This window comes from Quercus lobata, chromosome 9, assembly GCF_001633185.2.
Source record: "Quercus lobata isolate SW786 chromosome 9, ValleyOak3.0 Primary Assembly, whole genome shotgun sequence".
Classification (NCBI taxonomy): Eukaryota; Viridiplantae; Streptophyta; class Magnoliopsida; order Fagales; family Fagaceae; genus Quercus; species Quercus lobata.
In genome coordinates this window covers 47,039,617-47,052,182 of record NC_044912.1, presented here as the reverse complement: position 1 = coordinate 47,052,182, position 12,566 = coordinate 47,039,617, and the positions used below count along the sequence as shown (strand labels likewise).

Below are 12,566 nucleotides of genomic sequence, written 5' to 3'. Positions count from 1 at the left end.
ATTTATTCCTTTAAATTTATTGTTATTATCATTGGATTGGTAACAACCAGTTTCAATTCATTTCATGAAAGTTTTTAGGGAGTTGGATTTTTAAAAAAGAAATGTATGGCCTACATATAAATATTGAAAAAAGTGTGGTGTTAATGGGAAAACTAAGATATTTTTTCTCAAATATAATGATATCTTAGAATGCCTTTGATCCTTGGAAGACTAACCATGCACAAGTGTAAACCCTTTCTTCAAGAGATTTTAGGAAGAATTCAGTCTTGGGGTGCAAAACATTAATCTATTGCTTCAACTTTGCAAGGTCCAGCCAATTTTTTGATTCATGACATGTAGGTATGTGTTTTCTGAAGTTCGATATCTACCTCTCTTTGGCATGATGACTTTTACCCAGCAAGCATAGATTTGATTTCCTATGTGCTGTTCTCGTTTTTGTGTTTGAACCTTAACACCATGAATTCGCTCAAACATTCCATTTGTAAACAGAAAGTGCATAAAACGACTCATGGCTTTATAGCCAGAACTTAAAATACCATCATACCATCACTCAAGCTTGAAGACACCGAGTTTTCCTCAAAAATATATAACTTTGATTCCACAACAACTTGCAGAGAGTTAAAAGAGTACCTAATTTGCATTGATATCACTTACTTTGTTACCTTAAATCTAGTCCAAAACGTTGCTTTGTAAAATGATTGATTTAACAAGACGAGATTGCCCAACAAGGTTGAGCAAATTAAATTGGCAAATAACTGTTAAGGCAAACTTGGTGTTTTGCACGTCTGCTCGCATTGCATGTCTTTTTGGGACACTAATTATGAAACTAAGTCTAGGAGATTAACTTTTCCATGGGTAACAGATTAATCTCTCACACATATAAATATGTACATATGCACGTGTCTGAACTCATGATCTCATCCTTCTCAACCTCGGTCTTTATAAAGGAAGGAGGTCACTCATTTGAGCTAAAGTTCATTTGGTCAGATCTATCATATTTATTTATACTAATTCCATAGCTCATCATATCTTGTTCTGAAAATAATATTATAACCATAATACCAAACAATTACAATGCTTTAATAGACCATTGGTCGATAAGCTGGGAAATTAAAGTATAGAATCTATAACAGAATTTCATTAACATCACAAACAAGGAAATTGCCTCGGAGCTTTTTCAGAAAGACAGTTCCAAATGGACTAAGTGCGTTTGCTAATCATACAACAACATTACTCAAATCATATTATGTGGTTTATGCACAAACTAAAGGAATAAAATAACAGCACCAAATGGACAACCATCATCAATTCCAAACAATACTAAAACAAATATTTATCCAAAATTTTAAAGAAATCCTTAAATATAAGAATAATGCCCCCAAGTGATTGGGGAAAGATTTGAAAAGAAAGAAAAGAAATACTAACATAAGATGTGCCAGCACAAGCAGTAAAAGGACCTAAAATCAGAATGATGATCAAGTTAAGACAAGTAATAGTAGTGAGTTGAATAACACGAGTTTAAATTGACTGGATCTTACTAACAACCAAGATCTAGTCAAGAGGACACACACCAAAAAGATAGAAAAGAAAGACGGAGATGAAACAAAAATCAAAGTAACCGAGTTTGGGGAAAAAACTGAAACATTCAGAGAAGCGAAAGACATTAGCGGAGGGCAAGACAGGCTTGCTGGTTGTGTTTCTTGAGGTATTCATACAGGGTACCAAAGATTTGCGTAGAGGTCTTTTAACCAAATCCAGAGCTTAGGTTTAAATGAAAGGCAAATCCAAATGCTCCCTATTTTAAACCAAAGCTTTATAAGGTCCATGTCTAGCCAAATCATCCCACTAGAACTACCCCCAATAGATGAGCTAAAAAATTATTTGGATAGTCTTCCCACAGAATTATGGAAAAAGCAAATATATTTGGGCAGGTTACATGACAAGACAATCAACTTCCAAATTAAAATTTTTCATTTTTCAATGAAGCATTATCACCGATAAAACAAACAAACAAACAAACAAACAAACAAAAAAATCATAAATTTTATCTCCAACAGACTTCAAGAGTTTCTCCAGCAGTAAATCAAACAAACTGAGTTCAGAAATAAATTTTTTATTTTTTTGAAAGTCAATATCTGACTGTGGGCTCTAATTTTGCTCAAGATGAGATTTTTGTGTGAAAATATGTTTAGAGAAATAGTTAGTGTGAGCCCGTAATTTTTAAGGATTTGAACAACCTAGCGTGTGAATAGGGGTAAAATTTGGCCAGCTGTAAAATCTAGGCAGAAGAAAACAACAACCCAATTGATCATCATATCATCCCTGAGGTGACTTATAGGAACAGATAAATAACTCTCTCCCTCTTTCACTTCAAAGTTCCAACATGTCCCAAGTCTTGTCAAGTGCATTGATGTCTCTTTGTGCTTGGTGGATTCATTGCTACCAACATAGAGCAAAGCACCAACTCCTAGGCTCAAAACTTTAAAGCATCAAATTCGTCTCTTATTCAATTTCTTAAAGTACTCTTTTTAGTGGACCTTTCCCAGATAATAAATAACTAACAACAATTATGATGAGTATTATTACATCCTCAGGAACTAGCTCAGACACCCCTGAACAACAATTTAATTGCTACCAAAGGTGGATCTGTGTTACTGTTTGGCATCATAACCACAAAGACAAGCTTTCAGATTTTTCTCTTCTGCACATATCTTCAGGGAGAGTGAATCATGGGACTATGACCACACTATCACTAACTCATGCCACTATTTCTCCACATACCTACCATGAACATGCATCTAAGCTACTTTCCAAGTGTGACCAAACAATCTCTTTGTCCACATTTATATAAGCCTAATTTCATGCATTGTTAAATCCTGCCACCATGTTGACTAACCTGCTGTACAAAATGGTCTTTGAACCATTGGGCATCTTCTCCCCCACAAGGGGTGGAGGAAATAGCACAATGGAAAATCAGATAAACAAAGAGATGGTAGGTTCTAGAAAATCAACTCAAGAACACACCTCATTTTCATAGGAGCTTTCATTTTTGAATTCAGGCTCCACATGAACAAGAGACTATGTCAAACTTTATAAATATATATATATATATATATATGTATGTCAACTAACCTACTAGGAGTACTACTTTTTATAATCAATAAAGGGGAAAAAATTGCAAACTAGTAAAGTGGTCAACTACTTTAGGAAGTTGACCACTTTCAACAAAGCCTTACTTGGAAAGTGGCTTTGGCGTTTTGGGATCGAGGAGAATAGGCTTTAGAGGAGGGTGGTAGCTTTGAAATTTGAGGAAGAATGGGGGGGATGGATCTCTAAGTTGGGGAGGGGTGTTCATGGGTGTGGTATGTGGAGAAGTATTCGGATGGGATGGGAAGTGTTTCGTAGAAATGTCCACTTTAAAGTGGGGGTGGGTATGGGGGATAGAGTGAAATTCTGGACAGACTGTTGGTGTGGAGATCTTCCTCTCCATTTGGCTTTTCCAATCCTATACTCTTTTGCTACAAACAAAGAAACTTCCATAGATTCTTCTTTGTTGTGTCAAGGAGCAGGGAATGGGAGAACTTGGGATGTTTGTTTCATTCGGGGCCCTAATGATTGGGAGGCAAATGTGGTGGATGATTTTTTCCGTCTCTTGGCATCCAATTTACCTCTTGTGACCAACGGTGATTGTATGAGATGGAAGTTGACTAAGAACGGAGACTTTTCTATCTGATCATATTATCACAAGTTACATGGTTCTTTTTCCATTGCTTTTCCTTGGAAAGGTATTTGGAAGGTTAAGGCAACCCAACGTGTCTCTTTCTTTGTTTGGACAACGGCTTGGAATAGGATTCTCACAGGAGATAATTTGAGGCTTAAGGGCTTTGACTTCGTTGATTGGTGTATTATGTGTCGTTGTTGTGGGGAGATAGTGTATCACTTATTGTTAGATTGTGGAAAGGCTTATTGGCTGTGATGCTTTGTCTTTAGAACCTTTGCGATCTCTTGGGTCCCCTCGGGTAGGGTGTTTGATCTTCTTTTTGGCCGGTGGAATTGGTTGGGGAAGCATTCATCTCACATTTGGAATTTAGTTCCATTGTGTTTGATGTGGTGTATTTAAAGGGAACGCAATTGGTGGACATTTGAGGATTTGGATAGATCTGATGACCAAATGCTCGCTCTCTTTTCCGATTCTCTTTTTGATTGGGTTAGGGTTTGGGGACTCACATCTAGTGATTCTCTTCCTTTTTTCCTTAATTCTCTTCTCCTTTGTTCTTAGTGTTGTTCTTCTTTTATGTTTGTGCTTTTCTTTCTTTTCTTGTATGTTTGTTTTGCTAGTGCTACTTTGCATTTAGCAGTTTATTGAATATACATGTTTCTTACCTATCAAAAGAAAAAAAAGATCATATATTGAGCCTTAGACATCAAATTAGCATTGATAGAACACAAAAATCATTACCTAATTTTGTATGGATCCGATTAATGTATGCCCTAAGGACATACATTAATCATCCATTTTAGGAAACTTTTTATGGGAAATTGGAAAAAGCCATCAAAAGAGTTAGTCACTTTTTTCATTTTCCCATAAAAAGTTTCTTAAAATGGTTTACTAATGTATGCCCTAAGGATATACGTTAATAAAACCCATTTTGTATATACTTCCAAAACTCTCTAACACAAGTAGATTTCAAGTTTCCTCATCTGGTTTGATTTTTCATTCTACGCACAAGCAAGATTACAAAATAGAATTACACTATGATATCAATCTTAAAAACCACTCAATAATCTTGTAAAAGAAAAAAACTGCTTCTGATTAAGTATTAGAATATAGAAACTCCACTATCATTCTCAAGCAGTTTGACAAAGTACATATAATGGAAAAAAGGCAATCATGCTTCTGTTGTGATTAGAACCTAGATTCTCCTTCAGAAAAACAAAACCCAAATATTTATTAGTACTAGCCTATTTTTTAACACAAAACTGGCGAAAAAAATCCTCAGAAATGTTTGAGTGGAATGAATTCATTTGATTTGGAAATTTGCAGCCATACTTGTAGCCAATTGAAGCGAAACAAATTTTCTTATGCTTACTAAAAGTTAGATTTTCGAATCAAGCAGTTTCCATCCATAAATAAAGCTTGAAGTGAATGGAGGCCTCTCTCTCTCTCTATCTACTCAGTTACCATAGCAAATTTTTAAAATATCTGAGTCTCTGACCCAACTCTTACAATCCCCAAGCAATGACATAAAACATCATAGAGCCACAACAATTCTTTAGTCTATTGGTAAGTTAGACATGCACCCACTAGTCTTGAACTCATAACCTCACCCTCCATCCCATTATTAAAAAACAAAGACCCCATTTGAGCTAAACCCACCCGATTGGCTAGCACATCATAAATCACCATGTCTAAGTACCATTCCTCATTTTTATGATAGACACGATAGTATTTGAACCTATGACATCTGCTCAATCAAGTTTCCTCTCTAATGTCAAGAAAAAACACCAATAGCTTTTTTTTCCCCCATATAGGTAGAATTCTAACCCAAATACCTTGTTCAAGCAACTTTAAAAGTTGAGCTAACTAGAACCCAATACCATTCCTCATTTCCTCTCCAAAGCATACAAGTAATTACATCATGTAAAGTTGTAAAAACTCATAAAACAGAAAATAATAATAATAATCAAACTTTGAGATAGCAAAATTCATAAAAACCTTGAAATGCTAATTCTTAAATCAAAAGGATTTTTTTGGAATAGGCAACAAGAGACCTTATCAATTGAGCTAACTAAAACCCATATCCATAATTCGACAATCAAAAACTTTAACAATTGAGCTAACTGGAACCTAATGCCATTCCTCATTTGCTCTCCATAACATAAAAGTAATTACTTCATGCAAAGTTGTAAAAACCTATAGAACAGAACAAATAATCAAACTTGGAGGTACCCAAATTCATATAAATCTCGAAATTCCAGTTCTTCAACCAAAAAAGCAAAAAACCCAGAGGGAAATTTTCAAAGTCTTAATCTTTTGTTTGAAATTATTGAATGGAAAAACCAAAAACAACAGGAAACCAAATCTGGGTTTCAAGTTTCAACCCATTTCCTTTTAGGAATATCCCAAGCCTTTGGTTCAGGGACAGCCACAACCATACACTGAACCTCAGGAATGAGAACAACCATGTCTAAGTACCATTCCTCAATTTTATTTTATTTTTAATACAGATACGATAGTATTTAAACCTTTGATGTCCACTCCATAATAATGTCCATAGAGAGTTTTCTTTGGTATATGCAAAATCCACAACCAGTCTATTCGATTATACAAAACTTTACCAATTGAGCTAACTATAACCTAAGCCCCTAATTTGATGATAAAAGACTTTAATAGTTGACCTAACTCATTTGCTCTCCAAAACGTACAAGTAATTACAAAATGTAAAGTTGTAAAAACCCATAAAACACAACAAATAATCAAACTTGGAATACCCAATTTCGCATAATTCTTGAAATGACAGATCTTTAACCAAAAATACAAAAAACCCAGATGGAAATTCCAAAGTCTTAGTCATTTGTTCCAAATTATTGAATTGAAAAACGGAAAACAGCAAGAACCAAATCTGAGTTTCAACCTTTTTTTCCCTTAAGGAATATCCCAAGGCTTTGGTTCAGGGACAGCCACAATCATACCTTGAAGCTCAGGAGTGAGAACAACCTGACAAGCAAGACGAGAATGCGTGTTCATAACACGTGCACGCGAGCTTCTCTTCAAGATATACTCCTCATCGTAGGTGCGAGGTGGGAGCATGTCGAGCCATTTTTGAGCGATGTTGACTTCACACTCAGCGGAACAAGCGTCGATTTCTTCGAGCCTGTGAGAGGCTGGGTCGATGAGACCAGTGTTGGTTAAGGCTTTGAGAAGAGTCTGACCGGTTAGACCCACCACCTCATGCTTTTTCCCATCTGGGTCCAGCGCTGCGAGCTTCACTATGCGATCTGAGACCTTGGAAGAGAATGGGAGATGGGAGTTTGGGATTAGAGATTTGGAGAGGTGGATTTGGGAGGAGAGTTTTTGACGAATGCTTGATCTCATCAGTGTCATCGCCATTGTTGTGTTTGTTTGGGGAGAAATGTGAGAAATGCTTTTTTTCTCCTGATGGAATTTTCGGTTTTTGTGGCCTTTTTGCTATTCCTTTTTTTTTTTTTTTTTTAATATTGCTTTTGTACCTAAATTTGTATGAATTTTTATTTTCATCCCCAAATTATAAAAATTCTTTTTTTTTTTTCCTTAAACTATTGAAAACTCTTAAACTTTAAAAAGGGTTTTTTTTTTTTTTTTCATTCTTAAACTATTAAAATAAAACAAAACAAAGAAAGGAAGTGTAATTTTTTTATATAATTTGAGTTCAAAGTTTGTGGCCATTTTTGCTATTTTTTAAATATTATTTTTATCTTAAACTTTACATGAATTTATATTTTCTTCTTTAAAAAACAAAAAGAAAACTTTTATTTTAGAAGGGGGGCTTGCGTGTGAATCATCACCCCACGCCACATGTTACATTAAAACTTGGGCTTTTTGGTAAGCTCATGGGTACCTCTAACGCAAATCAAGACATGTAACTACTCGACCCCGTTACCATAATTTTTGCATATTAAGAAGTATGAGTCAATAACTTAAACTCACTACCTCTTCACACTTGTTCAAAGTGATAAGTCTTTCGGAGACATTCCTACCGCTACATCACACTCACTAGTGGGTGGTAAAAAAAAAAAAATCCTCTAAACTTTCGAAATAAAACATATATATATTTTTAATAATTTGATAGTTACAACAAGAGATGGCAATTCAAAACCTTTGTTTTCCTCTAAGAGTCAATAATAACATTTCTAATAAATAATCAACAATAACACTCAACCACAAGACTCTTGCTATAATTTTATGAACTATGTATCGTCCAACATGCATAACTTTCCCAATTTAACTCAACCCATACATATTTGGTCGGGTTTGCTCACTTACTCTATTGGCAACAAGTTGAAAATTTGAAGATAATAGGTTTTTGGTAAGGTGTTGGAATCAAGGTTTTGTAGTCAAGGTTGGCTCAATATATTATGGGGCCTAAGACAATAAAGTTAAGCGGGGCCTTTTTTTACACACACACACACACATATGAATTAAATATTTTTGGGTAAATTCTATTAACTTACCTTAAGATTTTGGCTAATGTAAACTAGATCCAAGACATTTAGTCCCTAATGCCAACTTAATCCCTAAGAGTCTAAATGCTATTAGGCTCGTTAGTCATTTTCTCTTCTCTATCTTAGGGACCAAATTAGTCTGTTTTGAAATTTCTAAGACCTAGTTAGCATTAACCCAGAACTCAGGGTAATTCGATACAACTTTACTTGTGATTATGAATGCCCTAGATAAAGTAATTCAATACAACTTTACTTAACCATAAAAGTATCTAATAGTCTCAACCTCAAGAGATACAAATCCATTATATTACTTAATAAATTAGATGAATCAATATAATATAACTATATATAAAAAAAATAAAATATAAAAAACACTATCTATTAGGCTAAGCAACCACAAACTAACTATTATGGTTGAAAATTTTAAATAAAATTATATTTTTTATATCTCTAAATAATTTTGATTATAAATAAAAGGACAAAATTTAGTTACAAAATTGGTTGTAGCCTAAGGCTACAACCTTACTCAATAAAAATAAACATTACTACTTATTTTGAAAATCTAACTGTTGAATTGCATGTTCTTTATACTCTTAATACGCATGTCAAATTTTGTGTCAATCAAATACTATTTACTATATGATCTATAAGTTTATATTTTATGCATAATTTTAAACTACAAATCTTGCAATTTAAAAAATTTATTGATAACATAACTATTAATATTTAATTTTCTAAAAATTTTACAAGTATGAAGAATATAAGAAAAATATGTAATTCGATGGTGGATTTGTCAAAATTCACCTCGAATAAAAAAATATTGAGTAAGATTTTAATCTAAGATTACAACCAATTTTCTAACTAAAATTTGTCCTAAATTTAATTACTAATAATTAGTTATTCATTTATTTAAATTTTTCCACAAAAATGTATTTTTTTCGCTAACTACTAAGATATTACATATTAAGAAAAAAAACCAAATAGAGAAATATATAGAACTGTAAACATAGACCATCCTCTCTCTCTCTCTCTCTCTCTCTCTCTCTCTCTCTCTCTCTCTCTCTCTCTCTCTCTCTCTCTATATATATATATATAAAGAAACAAAAAAAAAAATTGAAAGTAAAAATTTATTTAAAAAGTTTAACAAAAAGGCTATGGTCCTATGCTACCATATGTCTCGGCCTTTTTTTGTTGACTATTTATTTTATTTTCATAAATAATTCCGTTAAATAGTCTCAACCAAAATTATTTTGTTAAGTAGCCTCAATTGGAACTCAAGTCTCCGAAAGTCGTGTTCCAATGTGAAGAAATCAACTCTTTAAAACTCAAGTTCCATTAGCAAATTTTATATATATATATATATATATATATATATTAACTTAGATTCAAAATGAGATCACATAACGAAATAGTTTCGTTTGATGTTAATTAATGAAATAGTTTCGTTTGAGGCTACTTAAAGAAATTGTTTGTGAAAATCAAATAAATAGCAAAAAAGGCCTTATGCCCCGTCCCATTCCCACCCCAATTTTTAGATGAAAGAACAAAAATGAGCTTACTCCTGTGCTTGTCTGGAGTGTAAAAAAAGTATAAAGAACAAAAAATGAGAAAGTTCAACAAATTACCAAGAATAAAGCAAAAGAGAAACTGAGAAAGTAAAGCAAGGAAGAAACAAAGCTTTTAAAGAAGTGCCCATTCCAAACCTTAAAGAACGGACGCAATGCTAATTGGAGAAGAAGGTCTGAACTGTAGCAGTAGCAGCTACAAAGGAGCTTTAAAAAAAATATAAATCTCTTTTTTATTCTTTAAATGAAGAGTGTTAAAATTTCCAGTGATCTGTGCCAAAAAAATTGAGGTTTGAGATTAAATATTTTTTTGGATGTTTGATTTCAACTTTATTTTGTTGTGATTTTTCAGTTTCTTGTGTGAGAGATTAATAAGTTTCAAAGTCTTACAAATTCTCCAGAGAAAACGAAGGATTAGAAGCACATCCAACAAAAAGAATAATTTTTTTTTTAAACTGTTTATTGTTAAAGCTAGGGGTGTGCAGAAAACCCACCGACCCGCCAAACCCGACCCGACCCAACCCGACCCGCCGGGTTGGGTCGGTTTTTAAGGCTTGGTGGGTTGGGTTGGGTTACAAAATATTTTTTTTTATGGCGGGTCGGGTTGGGTTTGGGTCATAAAATTACAAACCCGCCAAACCCGACCCGACCCACCGACCCACCCATATTTAATATATATTTAAAATATATTTTATGTTTAATAATTTTTTTTAAATCAATTGTAGGGCACTTATATATATATATATATATATATATATATTATATTTAATAATTAAAAAAAAATAGCTCTAGAGCAGCATTTCCTCAATTCCTCCTACTAATACTAATTTAATATATATAAAAAATATATTATATAATTAATAAATTTTTTCAAATAGCCAGTTCTTCCTATCTTATATAAAAGTTAATTAGTTCACACAAATCCTAATAAATTACTATTGTTGTTTTGTTATTAGTATTGTTTGCCTTTAAAGAGTTACATTGATACTAATATTTAGGCTTTTTTAATATATTAATATTTTTTTTTTCTACTCAATTTAATAATAATACTAAAAAAATTTGTCAAACCCATGGGTTCAACCCGACCCAACCCGACCCATGTGGGTTGGGTTGGGTTGGGTTGAACTTATATGATGGGTTGGGTCGGGTTGAATTTTTTTTGACCCACCATGGTGGGTTGGGTCAAAAAATCCCCTCAACCCGACCCAACCCGACCCATGCACACCCCTAGTTAAAGCTGCTACATATTTTACTGCATAAAGTTGACAAATTGACATGCTAATAAATATGATTGGTTAGATTCAAGTAACTAATAAATAAATATTTGAATTTTATTTTAAAATAGACAACACATTAATCTCTAAGCTTTGTGTCATAAAATTTGTCATATCCATAGCATCTCTATTGGTTAAAATTTGGGGCTATCCTTCACCTGGATACGATGAGCAATTGCAAGTAGAGTAACAAAAAAAAAAAAAAAAAAATGAGAGAGAATCCATATATTTTCCACTGACAATATTATAAAACAATGCGCATATAGTCAGAGACGAAACCAGAACTTAGAGTTAGGGAGGGTGGGTTTGTTGTTGGCTATGTGCGACAGTTTCGACCTTTGGCTCTACTACTGAGCCGTTTGAGGGATTTGTTTCTGGTGTGTGTGACTTTGAGGTTGGGTAAGGAAAAAATAATTTTATTTAAAATTTTTAAAGGGCTGGGTTTTTTTTGTGTTGGGTAAAATCGGTTAATTGGGCTTATTTTGTTTTAGATTTACTACTGGTAATTTTTGTTGTTGTGTTAATTTTTTTGGGCTTGTATATTTTGTTTTAGATTTTAGATCTATTGACTTTTTTATGGTCTTTACGAGGAGGAATGCTAGAGCTACAAACTTTTTTACAAATTGCTGATATAGTGAATGGTTATTAGTAAGTCAAAAAGTGGTGTAAGTGGTAAGTGGTGGGCCAAGTGCAAACTAATATGAATTTTCTATCTCAAAAGTTTATAAAAATATTGTTGAAAAGTTTGTGGCAATAGCATTACTCTTAAAAGAATCAATGATATTATTAAAGGGGGGTAAAGTGTAATTTTATAGAACAAAATTGCTAAAATTAGTACATGAAAGAAGCTATCTTGAGTTTGAAGATAAGATCACAAAGGAGTTCCAGTGGATATGACTTGGTGAACACATCAACAAGTTGGTCTTTAGAGGAAGGTGAGTGCAAGTGAAGACTACCCTGCTCGAAATGATGCCAAATGAAGTGACAAGTAATCTCAAATATGCTTGGTGTGCTCATGGAAGTATCATTATGGGCTGTAACTTGTAAGCTACCATGAGCTACTGCGAACAAGGCGAAAATGGTATATACGAATTGTGGTACACTACCATCATCTAATACAATACCAATTTTTTTTTAAAAAAGAAATGGGGGCATGCATAAGCAAGAAACTTGATTAGCATAACCAAAAATAGAAAAGGAAAAAAGCCATCCACAAGCAAGCCCTGAAACAAAATGGAAGACAAATATATTATCATGTTTGAGCTTCGCTACCTCTCTCAAACAAAATGTTCACTCCTCTTTCTCACTATCATTCTTTCTTATACTCACAAACATTTCTTATGAAAATAATTCTCCAATAGAAACAGGGGTGGAGCCAAGGGGGGTCGAGAGGGGGCAACTACCCCCCTGACTCCTCTGAAACTTTCTTAGCTATAGGTATATGAGAAAAGCTTGCCCCCTCTGATTCATAAACATAGGAAAAAAATAAAACAACACTCAGTAAAAGGAGCAAAAAACTGACACA

The 12,566-nt window shown here is 33.5% G+C and overlaps 1 protein-coding gene across 1 annotated transcript; it reads right to left on the bottom strand.

Annotated features, from left to right (window-relative positions):
• Positions 1 to 6,462: 6,462 nt before the first annotated feature.
• Positions 6,463 to 7,200, bottom strand: LOC115960429 (ferredoxin-2, mitochondrial). Its single transcript, XM_031079329.1, has one exon. The coding sequence runs from the start codon at positions 7,109 to 7,111 to the stop codon at positions 6,647 to 6,649; it is 465 nt and encodes a 154-aa protein (XP_030935189.1). The 5' UTR covers positions 7,112 to 7,200; the 3' UTR covers positions 6,463 to 6,646.
• Positions 7,201 to 12,566: the final 5,366 nt, after the last annotated feature.

Excerpts from the sequence above, each read along its gene's own strand:
- LOC115960429 (XM_031079329.1), bottom strand. The coding sequence starts at position 7,111 with ATGGCGATGACACTGATGAGATCAAGCATTCGTCAAAAACTCTCCTCC.